Source organism: Sitophilus oryzae, unplaced genomic scaffold (assembly GCF_002938485.1).
Source record: "Sitophilus oryzae breed Bouriz unplaced genomic scaffold, Soryzae_2.0 scaffold_1977_pilon_pilon, whole genome shotgun sequence".
Taxonomy (NCBI): Eukaryota; Metazoa; Arthropoda; class Insecta; order Coleoptera; family Curculionidae; genus Sitophilus; species Sitophilus oryzae.
In genome coordinates, this window is record NW_022146698.1 from 256,633 (window position 1) to 283,850 (window position 27,218).

The 27,218-nt window shown below is 31.6% G+C and overlaps 1 protein-coding gene across 1 annotated transcript in view; it reads left to right on the plus strand.

Moving 5' to 3' along the window:
• The window catches only part of LOC115883731, a 38,146-nt gene extending 12,498 nt beyond the window's left edge, over nt 1–25,648 (plus strand). Inside the window, exons 2-3 of the mRNA XM_030902139.1 lie at nt 2,124–2,373; nt 25,022–25,648. Coding sequence (XP_030757999.1) covers nt 2,124–2,373; nt 25,022–25,530 — 759 coding nt within the window. The 3' untranslated portion in view covers nt 25,531–25,648. The remainder of the gene's footprint in view (nt 1–2,123; nt 2,374–25,021) is intronic.
• Nucleotides 25,649–27,218: the final 1,570 nt, after the last annotated feature.

Sequence of the window (27,218 nt, forward strand, 5' to 3'; positions counted from 1 at the left end):
GTTCACCATACGTATCTGGAATATATTTGCGAATGGCGATCAGCGATACGATGGTGCGTCTAAACCTGGGGAGACGAGCGCGAGACATTCCAAATTCGCTGTGTGGACGAGTCTCGCGAAAGCGTCGCGGGTCAACCCACGGAGCCTCGTTGCTATCCGTCCCCTGTCGGTTTTCCAACGGCCGATCAAAGAAAGCTCGAAAGTCTGGACGTGTTTTGGTAGGCCCGTCCGACTGCGAGATATTAGCTCTGATTTATAAATTTCGACCATTTAAAATTAAGTAATCTCAAATTTTAAATCGTACACCGTATGTATTATCATTTTTCTGATAGAATTTACAAATTTTATGTCACTGATAATTTTTACCCTACCGAAATCAACATTTCTTTAAACAAATTGAATTATTACAACATCTATTAATTTTAGATATATAACATCAAAAATGGCAAGAAAAGTTACCGAATTGTACGTATGTATAGTCCAATAATAAAATAAAAAATAGGGTATTCCCATTAGAAAATATGTTATATCCGCAACACTGTTTTGAATTACCCTGTATACTCTATAGTAATGTTAAAATGTGCTTCTTAACCTTATCAATAACTTTTTATTTAACAATTTGTTCCAAAAACGTTAAAAACGTATTATGTAAAAAAAAAACGTCGTGTAAGGAATAAAGGGAAAACAGCCAACAGGGGGAAAACCGACGATGAATACCATGTTAAAGACCGAATATCATATTAAAGATACAAAAATTTATTACTGTATGCGTTATTATTTGACCATCGTTTGTTATATTCAATTGCAATTTAATGTGTTTGGCTTTCTTTCACTATGATCCCACTCGGCTTGTCTCGTGGCAGGTTGGCGTAAAAAATGGATAGAAAATGTCTCGCTCTCGTCTCGCTCTTGTCTTGCTTTCGTCTCGCGCTCGGCTCGTCAGGTCTGGACGCACCAGACTGCCGGAGTGGTGACGTCACGAATGTCAAATTGCTTTCCAAACAAGGTTTAGTTCTTTATATTTCTATTGAGCTCTTCCAAATGACGTCACAAATTAATATAAAATGTAAAAAAACAGGTGATTGCCGACAACCGCCGACTTGTATCTGGTATTTTCAATACGACTATGATGGTTGCGCATGTTGCAAAATCTGTGAATTTTTTTTTCCATATTTTGCCATCTAACCCCACTTTTCGCGTTTTCATAGCGGTTTTTTTTTAATTTGCCGCCATGATAGTGATCACGTGACTGATGTCATAATGACTTTTTAGATTATTAAACATGCAGGAGCGATCCACCAAACAAAATTTTCGGAAATCCTATAAATAAAAATTTTTCCCATATGTAGCCAACATTATGGTGGACTGTATATTAAATGAGAAGGGGCGCCTGGTGGCAAAAGTTTCTGTTTTTCTTTAGAAGGAAAAAATGTAGAGAACAAAATGATGTTAGTATTTGGAAGTCGTAACAAGGCACAAAAAAGTTCTACCTTGTTATGCAACAACGTTTTCGCATTATTCTTTAATTTACAATGTACACTTTAATTGAGCGTCCTAAAATATCTTTCATACTAAACATTATAATTTTACGTAAAACACAAATTACATATCTCCAGAAATATGCAGCATGTATTTGAGAAAAATCAAAACACACAAACATTAATTTAACGAAACGATTAAGACTGCAGTCGAAACAGAGATCAGAATTTCTCGAAACGGCGTATTAACTGCTTCGACTTTCGATCAACGTGGAGCAATTGTTTCTTAGCCAGGGCAACTGGGATTTGTGTAGCACTGTTTATTAGCTTTCTTTGAAGGGTAATATATCATTTTGTAAAAGATTTAAGTCAACAAGAAATTTGAATTTTGGAACTTCACAAATCCATTTTCTATCACTGTGATACGGTATAATCGTTGACTTTATAATTAGGGTTTGCATACGTCCCGATTTACTTGTCACATGTACGGGTTTTTAAGGCGTCCGAGGTGGTCCGCCCGGAATTTCAAAACTGTCCAGGAAATGATTTGGTTTTGAACCTGAAACAACGCGAATCTAACAAAAAGCAACTATAATTATTTTCATGACACAAAAAAAATCGTAATTGAAAACAATTTTGTTTTAGCTGTTCGTCGCCTACGAGATAGTATTTCGGAATCAAGCATGTGCAGCATATCAAAGTTACTTCTTAGATAAAAATGGCGAATACAAATATGAATATGGAACTGAAAATGGAATATATGCCAAACAACAAGGAGATGTTAGAAATGAAGTTACAGGCCAATATGGAACAAGAAATTATGGCATAAAATATACAGCTGGAGTTCGAGGATATGTTCCGCATTATACTTATTATAATAATTTCTATAATCCAGGTAAAGATGGAAATATGTATTTCTTAAAAAATCAGTTGAATTAAAGGTGTTTATGCCTTCTCTAAATGCCTTCTCCGCTTCACACTCAGCTTCACATAAACATTGGACACGTCCAATATGATCAATTTATAAAACGGATAAAAACTAATTTAAAGGAATGCTACAAACCAGAAAAAACGACCAGACTACGCAACATTTTAAACCATGTTTTAGTGTTATATGTCAATAAATAGCTAAACTAAATTTTCCGGACCTATGTAGAAAGTACCGTATGATCGAGAAAAAACGGCGTCAAAGGCGGCTGGGGAATGACTATCGATGCTATTTTTGACGAGGTCGAACTCTGCTCAAAGTTAATTAACTTTATTTTGATTTTTTTAGTTAATTAAAATTCTTCTTCTTTTCACTTTAAAGATCTTCAAAAAAGTTAAATTATAATTAAAATTAATACTAAATGTAGAAAATCTAGAAGATAATAGTAAGTTTTCGGATACAGAAATTTATATCCAAAAAATATTTTTTTCTGATAATTTGAACTATACCAGTTCTAATTAATAAAAAAATCTATATTAGGTAAATCCAGTAAATCCTAATTAATACAGAATGCGTCTTTAAAAGTAAAGAAGAGAAAAATCAAAAAGGCTCTAACCTAACTATCGCCCGTCCCAGTCCCAGGCATTTCGATAACGTCTAGAGTTAACAAAAATTGGATTATTCTACTGTTAAAATGTATGGATTATCCTTTTGTAATTGTCTAATACAGACTAGACCCTTCAGATTTACTAATACTGTAGCTGTAAACCAATCAATATGTGTGTTCAATTACTAGTAATAACCCGTTAGTTCATGGAAGAAGTATCGTGTTTATCAATAAAGTTAATTGTAGGCCTTTAAATTTTGCTTAATATGGTCATATTTTGTAATATTCAACTCATAATTGTTGATACTTCTGGTGGATGATGTTCAATTTTATACATGTATAAAATATAAACACACTAAATTGAAATACTAGAAACGGTAAGGTGAGATATTTTTAAGAATCTGTATTATTACTTATACATTACTTTTTTACTTATAGAATATCTACCCCTGTGTATAACCTCTAAGAAACAAATTAAATGAAACAAAACTATGTCAAAGAAATAGTCTATTGTATAGAGGATTTAAAGAAAACCAAATAGGTGATGCTGTAATCAAAGCTTTGTCGATATTGACTTACCGAAATGTATAGGCATACGTTATGTTTGTACAATTTGTTTTTGAATTTCTTCTAGGTTTCTGCATCTTCAACAGCAGTTTTTTCAGTCCATAAGATTCAACATTTAAAAATACAGGGATACTTAATCATTAATTAATCTAATTAATTTTTTTTGAGATATAGGCACTATAAGCAGCAAAATATTAGCCTTATAATCCCGGAAGATGTGGGCAATAAATTAAATGATAAAGAATTGTAAATTGTTTATACATATATAAATCACTTGTTTTAAAATAAAAAAAAATTGGCATTTTAAATTTTATATTGTATTTATTTATTAAATGATAAAATTAAAATACTTATATACTACATGATCTAACACTGTAAGTCTTAGTTTCTTTGGTTTGGTTTACTGTTTGCCGAGTACTATGGGTATAGTTCATTAAATTAATAGACTCTATTCTTATGATTGACATATGCATATTAATTGTTTTCTTAAGTTATGTTACAATAAAACTCACTTTATAAACAGTATAATATAGGTCTGTATTTTCTTTCGAATGGTATTACAAAATATTTTTTACTGTGGACCCTACTAATCAATATACCATGCCTGGTTCAAGAGTCTAAATCTGTACTTATTACATTTAATTTAATAACAAACCTAAATTATTTGTCTAAGTTCTGCGACTTACTAAAAAAAAACAATTATGATTTTCGAAAGTGATTAATACAGCTTTTTCCAAAATTATACATTACTTCTTGATGTTTGTATTATATTAATTCATTTATTTACTTCAATTGTTCCAAAGTGTATATTATTTCCTGCAATCTACCAGTAGTTACGTTAAAAGCTAGGTATGTAAATAAATGACTTACCAGCCTAAAATTATTGAGATTAAATAACGTAATATATAAGTAAATAAAATTGACAATACACCAATAACATATTTTAGCAATAACCATTGATTCCTGCATGGAACTTTTTGATTACAGCATCACCAATTTTGTTTTCATTAAATCCTCTTTGCAATAGATTATTTCTTGGACACAGTTTTGTTATTTAATTAATATGCTTCTTAGAAAACAGAAACTTGGGCATACACAGGAACAGATACTCTATAAATAAAGAAGTAATAATACAGGGATTTCGTAAAAATTACTATCTCACCTTATTGTTTCTAGTACTTCAATTTGGTTTGTTTATAATTTATGTATGTATAAATTGAACATCATCCACCAGAAGTATCAACAATTATGAGTTGAATATTGTAAAATATGACCATATTAAGCAAAATTTAAAAGCCTACAATTAATTTTGTCGATAAACACGATACTTCTTTCATCAACTAACGGATTATTTATTGGTATTAAACATACATTTTTATTTACAGCTACAATCAATGCAATATTAGTAAATCTGAACGGTCTAGTGTGTATGAAACAATAATAAAAGGCTTATCCGTACATTTTAACAGCACAATAATCAAAAATTTTATTATTCTATTTTATTAAAACTGGACCGGTAACAATGCAAAACCAGTCAAATGTCAACATACCTTAAGTTGTAAACCTATGATTTTATCATGGTGAAATCTAATTTGTTGTGATGTCTACACTACTACGTTATAGTACCTACGTTTAGTGTCCCCGAAATGTATTTTTGTAATATACAACTGGTTCGAATGAGGCAAAATTTGTTGAGGCCTAATGTTAAGACTACACAATTTCATATGGCAAAATTATAGGATGACAACTTATTGGCAATATAAATTTTAAATAGTGTTGGGGACATACAGCAACCCTGTCGGAGCCTGTTGGGTTAACTACGGCAACCCTGTAAGGTGCAGTTAGAAAATGGACTGATCCAAGAGAGTCCAAGAGGGGAGGACGCATAAGAAGAACATCTTTTGACCTTTGAAAGACATTATCATTTTACTTAACGTGAAATTCTAATAATATTGACGCTTATACATAAGTTTTTTGGTCCTTCGAACCCGATATTTGGCGAAGAATTTGGAAAAACAGCAACTACAATTGACAACGCAATTTAATGGTTTTTATTCAACGATTGTTACCACAAGAAGTTTGCTATCGCTACAGGTTAGTGTGCATCCTTTTTTTTCCTTTTACTTTACCTACTTTACAACCATTATTTGCTCACTTTATTCGATTTTTATCGATTTATATTGAATTACTTTACCTATGCTGTAATTAACCGATTTAAGCCACTTAACACGTTTCTTGTACTTATTTTAATTATTTTAATTGAGGGATTTAAACAAACATTTACTTATTACATCTTTAACATAACTATTTAAATTTTAAATACGTTAAAATGACTGATGAACTTAAAAACAAAAGACGGGTCATTAAAGCAGCTCTCACACGATTTGAAAATTACTTTAACTTAAAAAAGTCTTTGGAAAACCTTCCTTTTGAAGAAGTAGAACAATTAAAAAACAGATTACTTAAGGCTACTACATTTTTAGATGATTTTAATGACGTTCAAATGAGCATTGAAAACTTAGACCCTGAATTTGACAAAAATTTCGATTCACATTCAGAACAACGTGAAAATTTTGAAAATCAGTTTTACCGTATTACATCTGAAGCCAAAAAATATTTAGACAATATTATTACAAAACAAAATGCAGAGTTGAACTCTCAAAATGTACAACAAACAGGCACTGATAATAATATGACTTTTGCATCGATAAAACTCCCACAAATTAATTTACCCACATTCGATGGTGCCCATGATCAATGGCTTTATTTCAGAGACACTTTTCGATCACTCATTCATAATAATAATTCACTAACATCTACACAGAAATTTCACTATCTACGTCTTTCTCTAAGAGGCATAGCAAACGAAACTATTTCATCTCTAGAAGCTTGTGACGATAATTATCAAATTGCTTGGAATATTCTGCAAGACAGATTTGAAAATAAACCTTTACTTGTTAATAATCACATTAAATCAATTTTTAATTTACCATCTCTCACTAAAGAATCACATCAAGGTTTAAGAATGCTACTAGACGGTGTTCAGAAACATATAAACGCCTTAAAGGTTTTGAAACTTCCTACAGAACATTGGGACGCACTTATTATACATATAATAACTTCCAAACTTGATAATGCTACAAGACGTTCTTGGGAATCTACAATTTTTAACACTGAACTACCAACTTATAACGAACTTATAGATTTTTTAAAAGAAAAATGCCGTATATTAGAAACTATTGAAACAAATTACATATCAAAATCACAGAAGAATTATAAAAATGAACCACCTCTTAAACGCGATTTTAAAACATTTTTAACAACAGAAAATAAATGTTCGATGTGTAAAGGTGATCATACAATTTATAACTGTACTTTTTTCCTAAGTCTTTCTCCCACTGAAAGATTTAGTGATATAAAGAAAAAGAAATTCTGTATAAATTGTCTTGGTTCTAATCATGTAACAAAAGACTGTAAATCGTCTGGTTGCAAAAAGTGTGGTAAAATTCATCATACTTTATTACATTTCAATGAAAATCCTAGAACTCATGATAAAGTTAGTACAGGAATAGATACACCATCCAACTCAAACACACCTTTAGTTTCACCTTCAACTTCAACAACGCTTACAATTAATAATTTATCGACAAATGTTGCTTTGCTATCAACAGCTAATGTTAATATATATGACTCTAACGGAAAATTACATAGTTGTCGAGTTTTATTAGATAGTGGTAGTCAATCCAATTTTATATCTGAGAGACTATGTGATATATTACATTTAACCAAGGAAAAAACATCATTTTCTGTTTCTGGGATTAATCAAATATCTGAAATACTTAAACATAAGGTTATTGTTAAAATACGTTCTGCTACAATAAATTATGAAGCGAAATTGACTTGCTTGGTTGTACCTGAAATTACGGGAAATTTACCCTCAGTATCTTTTGATCACACTTTGTTAAACATCCCAAAACATATACAATTAGCCGACCCAAACTTTAACATTTCAAAACCAATTGATTTACTGATCGGCGCTGACTTATTTTGGGAACTACTTAGCATTGGGCAAATAAAACTGGGAACTGGACTTCCTATTTTGCATAAGACAAAACTTGGGTGGATTATTTCAGGGCCTATAATTAATAATTTTCACAATAAAACAACATGCCATTTTAATCAAAATATTGAACAACAACTTCACAAATTTTGGGAAATTGAAGATTTTCATAAAAATAAATTTTTATCGACTGAAGAGTCTTACTGTGAACAACATTATTCAAAAAACACTGAGCGAAATTCTGACGGACGTTTTATTGTTAAACAACCTTTCAAACAATCTGAAGACATTTTAGGTGATTCGAAAAATACTGCTATTAATCGATTTTTAAATTTGGAACGTAGGTTTGAGAAAAATTCTAATTTGAAAAAAGAATACCAAAATTTCATAACTGAATATCAAAATTTAAATCACATGACTTTAGCCAATGATCAAACTGACATATCTGGATTTTTCCTACCACATCACTGTGTTTTTAAAATGGATTCAACTACAACAAAACTACGAGTTGTTTTTGACGGTTCTTCTAAATCAACTTCTGGATATTCATTAAATGACTTATTAATGGTGGGACCTAACGTTCAAGACAGCTTATTTAATATTTTAACACGATTCAGATTTTATCCTATTGTTTTAAGCGCAGACATCGAGAAGATGTATCGACAGATTTATCTCCACGAAAGCCAACGTCATCTACAAAAAATTCTGTGGCGTCCTGATAGAAATCAGGATCTGCTCGTATATAATCTTAATACTGTGACTTATGGAACAGCTTCTGCTGCATTTCTTGCTACTCGTTCTCTTCAGGAGATAGGACATCTAGAAGCGAATGACAATCCTAACATTAGTGATATTATTTTACATGATTTTTACGTAGACGATCTTCTCACTGGTGGACAAACCCCACAAGATGTAAAGGAACTAAAAGATAATCTTTATAAAACTCTTCATAAATATGGAATGAATCTACGAAAATGGCTATCTAATGATAAATCTATCACTGCAGATTCCGATGACATATTTATTTCTCTTGATTATGACAACCAAACTAAGACGCTAGGTTTACTCTGGAATTCTCTATCTGATTCATTGCAATTTAATATTAAACACGAAATACCCGATAAGACTACTAAACGCACGATACTTTCTTCAATTGCTCAAATTTTTGATCCAATGGGACTTTTGACTCCAGTCACGATGACTGCCAAAATCATTCTACAGCAACTTTGGAAGATTAAAATTGATTGGGACGAATCTATACCTGCGGATCTGCATACAAGTTGGTCCACATATAGAACCCAACTTATTCAATTAAATAAACTTAAAATTCCTAGATTAGTTCTTTGTGCAAATGCAGTCGAAATACAATTGCATGGTTTTTGTGATGCTGCTCAACCTGGTTATGGAGCATGTATTTTTATTCGTTCTTCTGATGCTCTGGGAAATGTTACTTCTAATCTTCTTTGTTCTAAATCCAGAGTATCGCCATTAGCACTTACTACTATTCCAAGACTAGAACTTTGTGGAGCCCTTCTACTTGCTGAGCTCATGAATAGTATTTTGAATTCTACGAAATTTGATATACAATCTAAGGTATACTGGTGTGACTCCACTATTGTACTATCCTGGCTAAATACTTCTCCACATCTGCTAAAGATATTTGTTGCTAACAGGGTGGCTCAGATTCAATTACTTACAAATTTAAAAGAGTGGAGATATATTAATACTCATGATAATCCTGCAGACCTTCTAACTAGAGGTATAACTCCTTTAAAATTTATTGACACTAAAATTTGGTTTACGGGACCTTCTTGGTTGGTCAGTGAAGAAATTAATTGGCCACATTGCAAATTTAATTTTTCTAAGGAAATTGATGAAACAGAGTTACGTAATATAACAGCAGTACACTTAATTAAAAACGATTTAAAGGAAAATAACATATTAATGCTTTTAGAAAATTGTTCAAAATTTACAAAACTTTGTCGTATACTTGCTTATGTCTTACGATTTAAAAACAACATTCGCAAAACTAAAATAACACATTTTAGCGGTCCTTTAAGTTTAGATGAGATATCAAGTGCTCTTTTTATTCTAATTAAACTAGTTCAGATCGAATCATTTTCTGAAGATTATAATACCTTACGTAAAATGAATAAATTACCTAAAGGTTCTAAATTACTTAAACTAAATCCATTTTTTGATGAATCCAACGAAATTATAAGAGTTGGAGGCCGTTTACTAAATTCTGATTATACATTCGAAAGAAAACATCCTATACTCCTTCCCGCAAAACACAAACTTACAACTTTAATTGCGGAAAACGAGCATATTAATTTATTACATGCTGGTCCTCAGGCTATGTTAGCTTCTTTACGACAGAGATATTGGCCACTTAATGGACGCAATTTAGTTCGAAAAATATATCACAAATGTGTGAAGTGTTTTCGATTTAACGCCAAATCCGTACAATACATCATGGGTAACTTACCAAAATCGCGTATAACAGCTTCTCGCCCATTTTCCTTCTGTGGAGTTGACTATGCAGGTCCATTCACAATTAAAGATCGTAATGGCCGTAAATTTAACACCACAAAGGCATATATATCACTGTTTGTTTGTTTCGCTACAAAGGCGGTGCATTTGGAGCTAGTTAGTGATTTAACAACTGAATGTTTTTTGGCTGCTCTTCATAGATTCATGTCTAGAAGAGGTAAATGTACACAAATGTTTTCGGATCAAGGTACAACTTTTATTGGGGCAAACAACGAGTTAAAATCTTTTTTCCAAATTAATGGTGACAAATTAACAAACAATTTAACAAATCAAGGAATACAGTGGAATTTCATTCCACCTAGAGCTCCACACTTTGGTGGACTATGGGAATCGGCTGTAAAATCGGCTAAATACCATATAAAAAGAGTAGTCGGTAATTCTATTTTTAATTTTGAAGATTTTAACACTATTCTATGTCAAATAGAAGCTTGTTTAAATTCGAGACCTCTCTGTCCTCTGTCTGATGATCCTGATGATCCTACTTGCCTCACTCCTGCACACTTTTTAATTGGAGAACCTGTTACAACTATACCACAAACCAATGTTCTGGGTACACATCCATCTAGACTATCCAAATACCAACACCGTCAACAAGTTGTACAACACTTTTGGTCCAGATGGTCGAAAGAATATGTTTCTCAACTTCAAGTCCGTACCAAATGGAGAGAACAACACAATCAAATATTGAAACCAGGTTTGCTTGTCATCATAAAGGAAGACGGCTTACCACCACTCAAATGGCGGATTGGGCGTATTCAACATGTGCATCCTGGGTCAGATGGTGTGACACGTGCAGTAACCATTAAAACTGTCAATGGAACATTCAAACGTCCTGTTACAAAAATTAGTGTTTTTGTTTATATCTTTGAAACACGGAGTGCTTTCAAGGGGGGCGGTATGTTGGGTTAACTACGGCAACCCTGTAAGGTGCAGTTAGAAAATGGACTGGTCCAAGAGAGTCCAAGAGGGGAGGACGCATAATAAGAACATCTTTGACAAAAAAAGACATTATCATTACTTAACGTGAAATTCTAATAATATTGACGCTTATACAGAGCCCTTTAGTGATAGAAATTTCCTCTGAGAGACAGTTGACCGTTTTTATTTGTGATTTTCCTCCATGGTAAAGATTTTGTACAGCTTTTATCGGAGCTGCGTTAATTCTTGATTCGTGCAATACTTCCCATAATTTTATTATTGGCACTGTATCATATGCTTTTTGTAGATCGATGAATGTTATATGAACTTCCTGGTTCATTGCAGATTTCTTCTCGATGATCTGTTTCAATGCAAAGATATTATCTGTACATGATCTTCCGCTTCTGAAACCATTCTGCTCTTCTTCTTCGTAGCTGGAGTATTCCTCTTCAATTAAGTTCCTCAGTATCCTTCCATAGAGGCGACTCATAGTGCTGGTGACCGAAATTCCCCTGTAGTTATTGGGATCCTTCCTTGAGCCCTTTTTATATATAGAGGAGATATATGCATTTTTCCACTGTTCAGGTACTGGATGACCATTTAAGCACTGGTTAACTATGTTTGTTAACATTCTAAACAGTTTTTTGCTTCCAGATTTTATGACTTCCGCATATACTCCCTCTGGGCCACATGCTCTTCCATTCTTTAAAGACATTATAGCGGTCTTTATTTTGTTGGTATCCACGTAGATTTCCTCTCCTTCAATGTTTATTTCTGGCTGTGGCGGTTCTTGATACTCAGGTCTGTTCTCTGTCAACAATTTGGAATAATATTTCACCCATTCTTTGTTGGTTATTATTTCCATAGGGACTGACCCCTGTTTTTCAGTTGTTGTTGTTTTTAAAAATCTCCATACTTCCGTATTCCTTCTTCCGCCTATATACGTATTAATTTCTTTGCATTTGTCATCCCACACTTTATTCTTTTCTTCTTTTACCATTCTCCTCACCTCATTTTTCTTGTCATTATAAGTGCGCTTGTCTAGTTCAGATTTCGTATTTTTTAATAAAATGAGTGCGTTTAACGTTGGTGATAAATTAGCTAAAAACTGATGGTACTCTGAGAAAGTACAATGTTTTCAACTGTTTTTCCTCATGGTAATTCTAGTTTTAACTTCCCTGGTACCATAAAAAACCAATAGAGACCTTGATGTAATTAAGAACTTCTTAATCTAAAATCACATTTTATGTAAGCTAATACAAAATTACAGTTGAGGGTTGGAACCTTTGGTGTTACACAGCAAAATAAAAACACTAAATCACCACAATACACCAAAACACTTTTACTTTTACACTGGACGCGCGTTTCGCTAACTATGTTAGCATCATCAGCAGATGATTATAAACTAAAGTACAATCTACAAGTTGAGCGTTTATATACTCGCCCAGTAGGTATCGAGTGGGCGTGGCAAAATCTAGCCAACCGAGTCAGAGCCCACTGAGCGTAACAGTTAGATTTCCGCCACTAGAGTAGTAGGAACAAAGAACTTGAAGGAATTGGACCGTTGTCTCTGTTCATACTATCTTTACATTTATTAATTCTGATGCTTTCATATGCCTGTAATTTTAGACTTGTTAATTTTAAATTATTAAGATTTATCCGGTCTACCATATCTTATCTGAGCTAAATGTTCTTATGTCGAGTGTTTGCCCAACATATTTCTGATTACAATCTTTACAAGAAATTTCATAAATACCCGACCTTTCCAGTGGAGGTGTATTATCCTTTGGTTTACCTAATAATTGTTGTAATTTATTATTAGCACTATACACAAGTTTATAATTGACATTCTTAAAAATTTCTTTTAGATCACGGGATAACTCTCTATCAAACGGTATCGAAAAATATTTAGACGTATCTTTCTCCACTTGAAAAGTCGAATTTTCAGAAATCATTAACCTATACCTACGTTTTCTAATTAATTTATCAACAAAAAGTGAGGAGAATTACCATTACACTCAGCTACATTCCTAATATAATCTCTTTCTATTTCATATCTTTCGTTGGAAAGTGGGAAACTAAGTAATCTATGAACTAAGAAATTTAAACTAGCCATTTTATGTTCAACACTATGATGTGATTCATTAGGAGTATATCTACGTGTGGTCGTATTTTTCCTATAGATATCAAATTCCAGGCAATTAATAGTATTTCTAATAACTAATACATCTAGAAATGGTAATCTGTCGTTCTCAATTTCATGCGTAAATTTAATGGAAGGAAAACCATTATTTAACTTAGAAATAGAATTATCTATGGTGTCTGAATATGTCAAAAACAGCAAAAATATCATCCACATACCTAAACCATACTCTTGGAAAATACTCAAACTGATTCCTAGCCTCCACTTCAAACCTGCTCATGAATAAATTAGCCAAAAATGGAGACAATGGATTATCCATTGCTGTACCTTCCCGCTGTTCAAAAAAGTTGTTATTAAATTGAAAATTTTAATTAGTTTTAGAAAGGAAACTGCAACTTCTGTATTTTCTCTTATTCAATTTAATTTTCGATATACCCAAAGTATTCAAATTTAAAAATAATTTTTAATGTGTAATTTTAACTAGCTTTTCCTAGTTAAGCCTAGTGATGGGTTGTTATTTAACTATCTGTTATTTTATAAAAATTATTTAGAAATAACATAACGCAACCGTTACTACTTTTAAAAAATAACAGATATAAAATAGCGACACGCAGAGATCGACTGTTCGTGAAACGAAGTCGGCGCTCGAAACCGCCACGAAATTCGATGCTGCTCGAAGCAATTCCAAAAAACAACTAGTATGGATGAAAAACATGTTATTTCGACAACCATCGATACAGGCGGCAAGATACAACGGACAACGGAGTGGGGTATGCGCTACGGCGCAGCCCGGCGTGTTGGGCTTACAACAGCTTAAAAATAATAGGATATAAAAGAAGCAGCTTTTTTGAAACAGTTGCAGGCATAACGCCTGGCGGTCGAGATAACAGGAGTGGGAAAGGAACGCTGCTGCATCGGTCGATTGTCGATGGAGGTTCGAAACAGGTTGGAGAATAACGCATCAGTTGTTTTAGATACATTGTTTTTCAACCTGTTACGAGCATAACGGGCGGAGGTCGAGATATTATGGCGCTGTATGTTTCAGTACTTGGTTTTAATATTTAGGTATTTATTTATTATTCTGAAAAATTTTCAGAATATAATTTTTTTTAATGTATACAGGGTGTTTTGAAAAATCTGGTCATTGATTAATCACGATCCTGCTTAAAGCTGACGTAAAAAGCTGATTTTTGGAAAACGGATTGACTTTAGGGTGTAGAGGTTCGATAAGAAGGGATATTTCGAAACTCAAATTCTAAGGGGGTGAAACCACCCTCAAATATTAGAATATTTTTTATTTAAAAACTGGTGAGTTTTTCGAAAAAAACTCTTAAACACGTATATTTTATTTTGTTTTTTTACATATTTTAAGATTTTTAAAAAATCTATACAGGATGTTTCATAAAATATGACCATTGAGTAATCATGATTCTGCTTAAACTGCTTGACGTTTAAAGCTGATTTTTGGCAAACGGATTGACTATGGGGTGTAGAGGTTCGATAAGGAGGGGTTTCTCGAATCTCAAATTCCAAGGGGGTGAAAACGCCCCTCATATATTACAATATTTGTTATTTAAAAAACGGTTAGTCTGTCGGGAAGACGCTTGGACACGCATAATTTATTTTGTTTTTTACATATTTTGAAATTTTTTAAAAAATTATACAGGGTGTTCCAAAAAGTTGAGTAATTGATTAACCACGATTCTGCTTAACTACTCGACGTTTAAAGCTTATTTTTGGCAAATGTGAGAAAATTTTATCCAGTTTGTATGTTAATGGGAATTCTTGCTTTGCTTTATCATCACCATTACAAATTAACGATTCGAAGTCGCGGGTACACGCTAGTTTAAGTGTAAAATTAATTCGAACTCTAGTGTGTAGTTGGTTTACTTATGAAGAATATACTACACATTTTCTTATATTGCTATTTTTTGATCGCAAATGGTAAAATCATAACTAAGAGCTTCTTGCCCGTCGAGTGAGATGCACCCTGTACACTGCTACGCAATTCAGGATCTACGCAGATCGAGGGGCAGGGTCTAGGTAGATCGGAATGTATAGGCGGAATATATAGACGAGTGGCGGCATTTTGGCTTTTTTATATCACAATTGCGCTTATTTGTAAACAACCACCGTTTTTAGAGAGGTATTTTAGATAACAATCGATATTTAGAAATGTTATGACACCCTGGAAATACTACCACCGAGTTGCAACTTGCACCATTGTTGCAACTTGCAACTGCGTTAATACGCCTGGCGGTGACCGCCTCATACTCTTTCAGATATTTAGCAATAAAATAACGAAACCTGTTATTTTTAAGCTGTTATTTTAAGCTGTTTTTTATAAATAACTATAACAGTTTCAACTGTTATCGAAAAATAGCAGTTTTGCCCACCACTAGTTAAGCCTAAGTTTTTATTCGTTTTGTGCTTATATGACATTAAATTTAATATTAGAAATCTCAATAATTTTGAATAATTATTGTTAATATAAACTACAAAGACATGTCAATATGTCTATGATGCGTCAATATTCAGTCAACAACTTTTATCAAGAATGTCATACACCTTCTAGATACTAATTGTCTCGGATATAGTAAGAGATCACCAAGACTTCTCCTGTCAAGTAAAATAGAACAGCATCCTGAGGCTCCAAAACTTATTATAGATTAAATTATTCTATTTTTTATGCATTTCCTAAATCCATCTTAAATATATTATCCATCTTATCTAGAAGCTTTAGGATAATTTTTAGTTTCTTCTTCTTGCGTATTAAATTCTTGTAACTAAGTTCTAATTATAATCTAAGTATAATATTTTTACCACAGGTAATTCCAGATATTTCTAAATTATAGAACATTTAAAAATATAACTAAAATTAAATGGTTGTAAGTGAACAACTGCTTGCATCTAATGCGAAAAGAGCGCTCTTAGAGTCTTTTAGATGTTTTGGTGTTACTTTAATTAATAGCTAACCCCATAAAATATACAAATGTATTTAATTTCTTTTTTTTCTCATGGAAATGAATGTAAATATCTTTTTTAAGTTGAATTTAAGTAATACTTATTGGTAACTAGTTTTGAAAAAAGGATTAATTATTTTAAAAACTGATAATTCTATTGTAAGGGGCTGAAAACAAAACCCTGTATATTTATTTATGTGTTTACACAAACTTTTTATGATTTTTTAAACTTTAAAAGACAAAATAATATAATTAAATTTTTTACAACACATTTTTTATTTTTTACAGCCAATTTAAGTACTCTCTGTATACATAATTCAATTTTCTGAATTCAAAACATCACTTATATACTTAGAAAACCACATTTAACAAAAATAATTTAAAAAAATATAGTAGTAAGTTGAAAAATTGTTTTTCGCCACTTTTCGCGTTTTCGGCATCACTGTGCGACGGTGCACCAACCGGTATACCGGGTGCGTCTTAAAAGTGGCGCAACCCTATAACTTTTTTATTTTTTTCAGATAAAAAAGGAGATTTGATATGTTAGTATATAACATAAATTAGGATTGATTGACGCATTCAATTATTTTTGGTCACTTCCTGTGTTACCCGAAATGACCAGAACTGTTGATTTTTAAATGGCACCCTCGGTATTTTTCTACCTTATTCGATAGAAAATGACATTCCGAATAGAATGACTACACGGAAAAAAATCATTTCTATATTCAAGAACAATCCTACACTTAAAATTTTACACTTTCTTTAAGGATAGTATTCTTTCCATGAGTACAGCAAATATTTGGACCTATTTAATTTTTACACTTGCTTTTTAAATATAGTTATAGTCACTTTAAGTAATTTTGAATCTAAAAAAAAGAATAAAATGACTTATATTTAAGAAAAACTTATATTACTATCAAGTGAATAAATCCATTAGCAAAGAAGAAACTATTATTAAATGAAGTATAAATACTTTTATATAATCAGTATTCTTAACTTTTTTAAAACATTTACTTGACATCGATGTATACTTTAAATAAGCATATTATACTCGGCGCGAGAATCACACCCCATTTCCAAGAGTTACTATTCTTATATTAAGTGACCATCCCCAACAGCAACAACGCAACGTGCATTCCTGATTCCTACCTTCATTTCATTGGGTTTCTGTTTCTCTCATGCGACACGAGACGCGCCGACTAGCCGGGTAGTTTATAAAGTTTTTTGTTATCGTTTGTGCTTGTGATATGTGAAAATGGAGGACCTTGTTCAGGCAAGGGAGATGACGGATTTGATCCCAAAATTTCAAGGTATGTTTAGCAATAATCCTACATTATTTGATGACATTGGTTGGAGGTTAGGGGCGCTCCATTTTAATATGCATTATTTCTTATACACTGGTGGTAAACTAGGTATGTACGCGTTTGGAATGATTCAATTATGTTTTAACAATTTTTATTATCGTTTCTCGTTTTTAATTAGCGATGCCGCTGTTCAATATCTACTTATGTTGGGAAATTTCACAGTTTTATTGTATTTTCTTATTACGAAAAGCATATAATTTGGTAGGTGATGTTTGGCTAATCTAATTTAAAAAGTATTAACTATATTCGGGGTTATTCTGGTGATATTTCAATATTCCATGCCTATTGTAAATGGAAATTAAAATTTTTAGCATGTACCAACTCTGTTATATTCATGTATGTTACCGGACAAACCCGATTTTAGGATAAACTAACTTTTTCTAGGCCAAATCAGGGTATTCAAAGAGATGTGGGTTTGAAAAACTATTATGCCGAGCTTAAAGACTTTAGCAAAGTAAAAGATTTTACCAAAACAAGAGTTTCTAACAAGATCGAACCCGAACCACCGAAAGCATAGGGAACACGTTACCGAATTTTGTGCAAACTATATAGTTTTTCGAACCCGCTTAATATTCGGCCTAGGAAAAACTAGTTTATCCTAAAATCGGGTTTGTTTGGTTCCGAAATAATGCATATTAAAATGGAGTCCCCCTAACCTCCAACCAATGTCATCAAATAATGTAGGATTATTGCTAAACTTACCTTGAAATTTTGGAATCAAATCCGTCATCTCTCATGCCAGAAGAAGGTCCTCCATTTTGACATATCACAAGCACAAACGATAACAAAAAAACTTTATAAACTAATCATTAGACGTTACGATATACTCGATTAGAAATAACTATATACTTTAAGTAGGACTAAAGGGATTTGAAACAATAAAAAGTAAAGTTCAATAAAGATTAAGTATACTTTTTTAGAAAATATATTTTATATGCAAAATTTACTAATCTCTTTTTAAGTCTAGCAAACTCTTGTAACGATAGTAACTAACCTAAGAGTAAGAAGAGGCTTTATTTCAGAATAAAGTAATTATTACATGTACACAAAGAATTTCTATATTTAATGCAATAATTTGCTAATTTACAAATAAATTAAAGTAGTACTCGAAACAAGATTTTATCTAGAATTGCCTGGAGTGTAGTTATAATCTTAATTTCAATACTAGGTAAATATTAAATAAAAGATAAATTTTCTTAGCTTCTAAGGATAAGATTTTCTTGAGAAGAAGTATAACTAGATTTGCGGAATGGGGAAACTAGCATATCGTTGGTTCAAGATTAATAATCTTTAAGCCGTTCAGTTTAGCTTTTTTTCCGTGTATCATTTCAACTTTTGACATTCTCGCTTAATAAAAAATCGTATTTTAAAACTCAATCTAGAGTGCCATGGCTATGTTAAAAACACCAATTCTTGATCAAGGAGCCTTGGAAAAATACATTTGACCGTCTAATTTTTTAGTGTCTTGTCCTGGCCAGTTAAAAAATGCTCAAATCGTATTTTTAATCATATCTCAATTTTTTCAAATGAAACGAGGGTGGCTCATTAGCATATTTGGAAAAAGTATTTTTTTACAAATAATTTGATAACCATACACTTGGTATTTGGAGTCAAATTTTCGTTACGAACCGCAAGTTATAATTTCAAGAAAACCATATGCAAAAAATGTCAAGTAATTTCCGGTGAAGTAGGAAGTGACTGAAAACGTCAATCAATTCTAATTTATGTAATATACTAACATACCAAATCTCGTTTTTTTAACTGAAAAAATAAAAAGTTATAGGGGTGAGCCACTTTTGAGACGCACCCGGTATCGGGCAATATGTAATTAAATATCAGTTATAAATAATATTGAGTTTCAAAGCAATAATTAACTTGAGTTTAAGCTACTATAAATATAAAACACAACCTGCCCTATAGGCCAGTAAACGTAGCCGAGTATTATATGTAAAGGTGGAAAAAATTAGTAACCAACCGATCTCAACGGGAATGTGTAGATAATGATCTCATATTTAACCCCTCAAAAGTCCCATTCGGTCCCAGTGGGGGAAGTTTGAAAAAAACCGCCGCCATCTTGGATTTTTTCGTTTTTTTTCAAATATCTCCGTTTGCATAACTTTTTTCCAAAAAAACTAAAGATATGTTTTTTGTAGAGAATTAAATTTAGAATGTTTTACCTTCAATCACTTTTTTTCTAAAATAAATAGTAATAGAGATAGAGCAATTTTTTACTATATGTTTTATAAATTTTCCAGTTTTTTTAAACCAATCAGCTATAATTTTTTGCGTTAACAGTATAGTGTTAATATAGATAAACCAAGTATAAATTTAATCATTAAAACAATTAAAACTAACGTTTAAATATTGTTTATTATGTCGGTACTGAAAAAAGATGACGATCTGTTGATACCTCGACGTATTTTTAGAAAAAAATGCTAACAAAGATGACTTGTTTCAGTCAAGATTAAATTATCTTTTAAAACGATATCACTGCCTAAGCTATATTAAACATATTAACCATATGAGATACACTCTATAAAGTAGTATTACATCAAGACAAGACTTTAAGACTACTTTAATTTAGTTAATTTGCCTCCAACTGAGAACCCTGCAAAATTCCATTTACTCAGGACATACTTTCAGGTAACTGTAAAGCTATATCTATTATAGGATTGGTAACAAGTTAGATCCTTTACAATATGGATGGAAGAAAGATCAAAAAGGGAATCTGACACCTATTCAATCAACAGAAGATGTGGCGCCTCCTGCCCTACTATAATTAATTGTTTGTCATTGCAAAGAGAGTTGATTGCTTTTGTAGAAAACTAGGTTTTAAATGTTCTTCAAAGTGTGGCCGGTGCTACGGAATCAGTTGCACAGACTTTTGTATTTTAGTTGAGGACGAAAATGACGCTCAGGATGACCTCATAGCAGATTTAATTTAATAACTTTAACTTAATAATAATTTTTTTAACAATAACTTTATTTAATAAATAATATTTAAATGTTAGTTTTAATTGTTTTAATGATTAAATTTATACTTGGTTTATCTATATTAACATTTTACTGTTAACGCAAAAATTATAGCTGATTGGTTTAAAAAAACTGGAAAATTTATAAAACATATAGTAAAAAATCGCTCTATCTCTATTACTATTTTTTTTTAGAAAAAAAAAATGATTGAATTTAAAATATTCTAAACTTAATTCACTACAAAAAACATATATTTAGTTTTTTCGAAAAAAGTTATGCAAACGGAGATATTTGAAAAAAACAAAAAAAAATCCAAGATGGCGGCGGTTTTTTTCAAACTTCCACTGGGACCGAATGGGACTTTTGAGGGGTTAAATAGGATATATCTACACATTCCCGTTGAGATCGGTTGGTTACTAATTTTTTCCACCTCAACCTCCAGATTGACTGGCCTACTGTACTATACCATACCATTACCCTTTGCAAAAGTACAAAAATTTTATTATAAAGTAAGGGACAACATGGTAATGTAATGAGTCATTTTCACTCTCAGTTAATTTGCGAAAACTGGTTTGCTCAAACCAAACTGCACTAATAAAATATTGTAATAAATAACTAATAAAGTGTAAACAGAAATCATTATATCGGTCGACATTGATTTTGAAAATAAAATTTTCAAAATCTTTTATTTAAGGCAATAAAATCTACGGGTAATTCAAAATATATCAAATTTACGATTGTACTATTAAATATAGAAACGTCAAAAAAGAAGCAGCAAGTAAAAATATAATAAGGAAATAATCTAATATAGAACAGTATTTCTCTAAATTATTATATTTGTATTATTTATCTAATTCTTCATCTGAGTTACTGTCTTCTATAGCTGAATCATAAACGATTATTTCTTCGACTTGATTTTCTTTGTCCGTTTCCGTGTCCACTGATAATGACAATGATTCTAGTCTGGTCTATAGCAACTTTCTAAAAGAAGACTAACATATATGTTTTAGTCTTTTTATGTGATGTTTATGTTAGTCTCCGTTCTGTTACGATGGGTTTTGTGATGCTGAATTCACATTCTTGTTTATCGGAAAACAGGGCTACTTAATAATTGATCTTTGTTGATATTGAGAGATGAAAATAATCTGAGGACATTTAATCATCGCTCCTGGCTCCTTCTTAAAATGCGCCCCTTTTACAATCCCAAAACGAAAACAACGTGTCACGCGTTTTGGCCTTAGCTCGGCTCTTTTTTAATTTAAAAAAAAAATAGAAAAAAAAAACTTAAAAAAAGTACGAAGAAAAAAAAATTATTGAGTTAACGATTAAAAAAAAAATATTTATGGAATTTGCAGGGGTCTAGTCGCGAACAAATTTATGCCCTAGCTCAGAAAATTCGGAGAGTAGGGGCGGGTTAAGAGCGCCACTGACTTTAGACGGAAAAAAGTCAGAAATCCCCCAAGGTGTATTTAGGGCCTTACAAGTTCCACAAATACATAAATAAACAAAAAAAAAAGTCAAGATCTTAGAGAATTATGTAGACATAGGGCCAAAGGAAATATAAAAAATAATAATGCAAACTGATTAGCTTCAGTACCTCTATTAAAATATAAAAAAATAGTAGGAAACAGTAAATAGAAAATACCAAATAGCAAATAATAAATTAAATAAATCAATAAAAAAATTGTGCACCATGAAAAATAATATATCACCATACGCAAATAGTAAAATTACGTAAATAAATAGGTACCTTCCGTGATCACGTAAGATCAGGGTTCGGAAGTAGTTAATTAAGACGTAATTTACCTGATTAACTACGTGTAGTTTTTCTTCAAAAACTACGGCTTTTCCCGTTCATTAACTACATGAAAACTACATTAATAAACTATGTATTGATATTCTGAATAATTTTCCTTTGTATGAGGTGTAATAGAGATAATATGATGTAAATATTATATTTAAAGCTATATTTCTTCTGTTTTCTGAAATACATTATGTGTTTTTAAAGCTTTAACTTATTATAACCTCACCTCAAACCTTTGATATTTGAAAGTTACATACATAGATTACATCCTCCACATAAACTACATTAACTACATGTAATGTAGTTTATGTAGTTTTTAAAAGTAACATGTAGTTTTCCGAACCCTGCGTAAGATTTACAAAAAAAATCTATATGTATATATCAGCGCAACTAAATTCAGATAATATATGAAATTAATCAACAAAGTAATAAATCAAATAAATAATACTAAACTAATTCACTAATAATAATAATAATTAATAATATAATTATTAAATAAATAAAATAATCAACTAATAATTACGAATTCATCAATTTAAGAAATTCAAATATCGATAAAAAAAATTAAGATTTAAATAGAGATAAAAGGAAACTATATCAGCTGTTTTAAGTTTACACAAAAAATAGATAAAGAGAAAAAAAAAATAAATATTATTTTATCAACAGAATTGAGTATGTGAAAATTTATTCTAATTATATTATAATGTTAAGAAAAAAAATATCTACGGTCAGTATTTGTAGGCACCATCAAAATTTAAATCGTGAAATAGAAAAAAATGAAAAATGAATTGTACGATACCAAATAGTTGAAAATCTTCTAAATTAACATCTGACTTGGGCAGACACCGTCGGCTGTTATCTGTCAACCGTCGACTGTCAACTCCTCCAGAGAAGTAAAATGGATACCAGCAAAAAAAAACTGCTCCAACAAAAAAAACTGGCTCAGAGAAAAGTCTTCAACACAGAAGAAATAAACTTCTTCGGTCCAGACAAAAAAAACTTCTCCGGTCCAGACAAAAAACTTCTTTGACCCAGACGAAAAAACCCTACAAAGAAATAATATTATAGTTTCTCCATAGTACGAAATACCATAAAAAAAGATAGTTTTTTTTAAAGAAGAGAAAAAAAATGGAAAGATTTATATAAAAAAATAGGCTTTACCTGCTAACTCAGGGTTTTCTACGAATCCTCAGGTGGTTAAAATAAGTTCTTTCCCTGGATGGAATGGGGTGCTCGATGAGAAAAAAAAGGCGGGCTGCTTGGTTGATCCACGTCAGCTTTTTGAGGTGAAAATCCCGTCACCGGTAAACTGTAGCACCGTCCAAAAAAACAAAAGGCAAGATAGGGTGCTGCAGTAATTTTTGAGGCACACTCGAAAATCCCCACAAGGGTAAAAATCAAAAAATTGACAAAATTGACCGAGAGGCCTCTGTACCTCACACTAGCTGAACATAAAGTGACCAAACCAAGGTAGTTCCAAGAAAAACGAAAACCTTTTTTGCGACAAAGAAATAGCCAGATAAAAACACGAGCCCTTATAAAATATGGATTGCCAACAATGAGCTAAATAAAAACATGAAGAAAAAGTTATATGTTAAAGGAAAATAAAGTTAATATCAATAATTTATATAATTAATAGAATAAATAAAGTTAACGAGATTAATTAAAGTTATATGGAAATTTGCTTATCAAAACGTTCAAAAATGAATAAATAATAACCATCTAGAGATATTGCGTATGACTCACTTGCCGGATCGATAGGATATTTTAAAGACAATAATTATGCTTAGAAAATTTTACTCAAAAATTAAAATAGATCAACATAAATTTAATGAATTTAACTAAGTGACAATATGCTCATTAATTACTGTTGATTAAATAACATACAAAAATTTATAATCAGTTTATTAAAGTAAATTTTGGGTTGCCTAATAGTTAATGTTAATAAAATATAAAAAAATATTTGACGTTTCAATTCAAATATTTCTAACCTATGTATTTAGTAAATAAACAGACTTAACGGCGGAAAGAATTATTTTATCTATTTCGGCTAAAATAAATATTAAATTGTATTAAATTGAACTAGTTTTGTGCTGCAAAAAAATGTTATTAAGTGTGAAATATGTATAGTTAAAAATAAGAATGGAATAATTACTTTTGTTGACATGTAAGTACTATTTATTTATTCTTGGTTTACTGAATTGAACTGATCGATATTTCAAACTAATAATAATATCAACTAGCGTTAAATTATTGAGAAAAATAAATAAAATAATCTAGTGAAATTTTGGCACGTTACAAACGAGCCAAGATCGGGGTCCCCATGTGCTCAAGAGATCGTGATCTTGAACCGATTCCAAATATGATGCGCGGCGAGGTGATTGGCTCCAATATGTTTAATGAATAAGTTTGTACACGACTGATTCAACATAGCTGCACGACGAGGTGAACTACTCCATTTTGTTTTACCACAATGGGGTTGCTCCAAATCTTTAATAATACGATATTGACTTGTGTTGCTTGTTTAATTTTTTTATTGCAAAAAAATAATTAGCTATACATGTCATATTATACTATTTCTTTCTTTCATATATCATTATATTATTTCTTTCATTTATACTGCATTTCATTATTTTAATAATAATTAATATTTTTACTTGCAGAAGTAACTCATTCCGTACAGCCAAATTATTATCATCAAGATCAGTTCGCAAATCTCGGCGGCATATCTTCACAATCTGCAGTGTCCGGTCAATTGGATTTTGGACTTTACGCTCCTAATTACTACTTCTACAAAGACAATACTTTTGAACACTTACCTTTTTACAAAGAAGTACCATATGCTTTTGAATTTGATACTGGAAATTATAAGAGACAAGAATCCCGTGATAGTAATGGAAATGTACGAGGATTTTATTATTATCGAGACGATGCCGGAATCCACGATTTGACCTACACTGCTAGTAAAAGAGATGGTTTCATAGTTACTGGAGGAAATTTGGCTGTAAGCTTTATTCCCACTATCGGACCATATCCGTCCACTACAGGCAGTGTGTCAAACCCTGTAAAACCTTTTGAGAAGGCTAGCACGCCTCAACCTTCTGGAAGCACTGAAGGCGATGTAGTATTTCTAGCAGGCGTTACAGAACCTAGTACAGATATACAAAAATAAGAAACAGAGTTATTTAAGTATAATATCATATATGTACGTATATAACTCCTATAACTTTTTTATTTTTTTCAGATAAAAAAACGAGATTTGGTATATTAGTATATGACATAAATTAGGATTGATTGACGTATTCAATTATTTTTGGTCACTTCCTGATTCACCGGAAATTACGAAAACTTTTGATTTTTAAATGGCACCGTCGGTATATTTTCACTTTATTCGATTGAAAATGACACTCTGAATAGAATGACATATCATATGTCAACTTTTGACATTTCCGCTTAAAAACAAATCGTATTTTAAATTTCAATCTAAAGTGCCATGGATGTGTTAAAAACACTAATTTTTAATCAAGGAGCCTTGGAAACGTAGATTTGACCGTCTAGTGTTTTTCGTGTCTTGACCTGGCCGATTAAAAGATGCCCAAATCATACTTTTAATCATATCTTAATTTTTAGCCGACCATACCAACAGATATGGTAGGCTATTAAGATCGGCAAAAGTTTTTTTTTAATTTCACTCAAAATAAGTTATTTGGGTCATATGTAAATGACCTAAATACAAAATATTTTTATGGTGTCTGTCTGTCCGTCTGTAACACGATAACTCAAAAACCGCTAAACCGATTTTAACCAAATTTGGCACAAAAATACTGTGGCACCCAAGAATCTGGCCATTAGCCTTTGGTGGGGGTGGGGGTTGGTAAGGGGGTATAGGAGGGGGTTAAAAATTTTAAAAAATCGTAACTCCAAAATTACAGTAGCTAGCGAAACGCGGTTTTCAATTTAAGATTAGGAATAATATTTACAACAAAATTTGTAATAACATCAAAATCAGTCAAAGTCGCAGTTTTTTAGATATTCCGTGTTTTCGTAGTCCGTTTTTGAGAAAATCCGTGTGGAAAACTCCAAACTCCCATCTGGGATATATCCCCAGGTAGCGGATAGGGGAAATAACCGCGGACCAAAATTGGAAAAACTCCTTTACTTTGAAACTAAAAGAACTGCCTACCAACTTTTTATTAACATATTTTAGTATGGCGCCAATTTTTTTCAATTGGAACAAAAGTTTGGTTTGGCTCATTAGCAAATTTGGAAGAAGCATTTTTTTACCAGTTATTTGGTATCACGCACTTGCTATTTCGAGTCAAATTGTCGTTATAAACCGCATGTTACTATGTCAAATAAACCATATGATTTATCATTCTACTCAGAGTGCATAATAATAAAATATTCTATCGAATAAAATAAATAAAAAAAAGCATAAAAAAATAAGCACAATAATAAAATATTCTATCGAATAAAGTAAAAAATGCCGAAGGTGTCATTTAGAAATCAAAAGTTGTAGTCATTTCCGGTGAAACAGGAAGTTTCCAAAAACAATTGAATACGTCAATCAATCCTAATTTATGTTATATACTAACATATCAAATATTGTTTTGTTATCTAAAAAAATAAAAAAGTTATAGGGGTGAGCCACTTTTGAGACGCACCCGGTATATAATAATAAAGTATTTCATAAGTAAGGTAATAAATAATTTTGAGGCCTGTTTTTACCTAAAAATTTGTAACATCGCTGCTATATCTTTAAAAATTAAATACATAGATAGAGAAGTAACTTTGGATAGACAACTGCCATTAGAGAATGCAATCCCGCACCAAAATCTCAATACCGCAAACCCGCGGGAT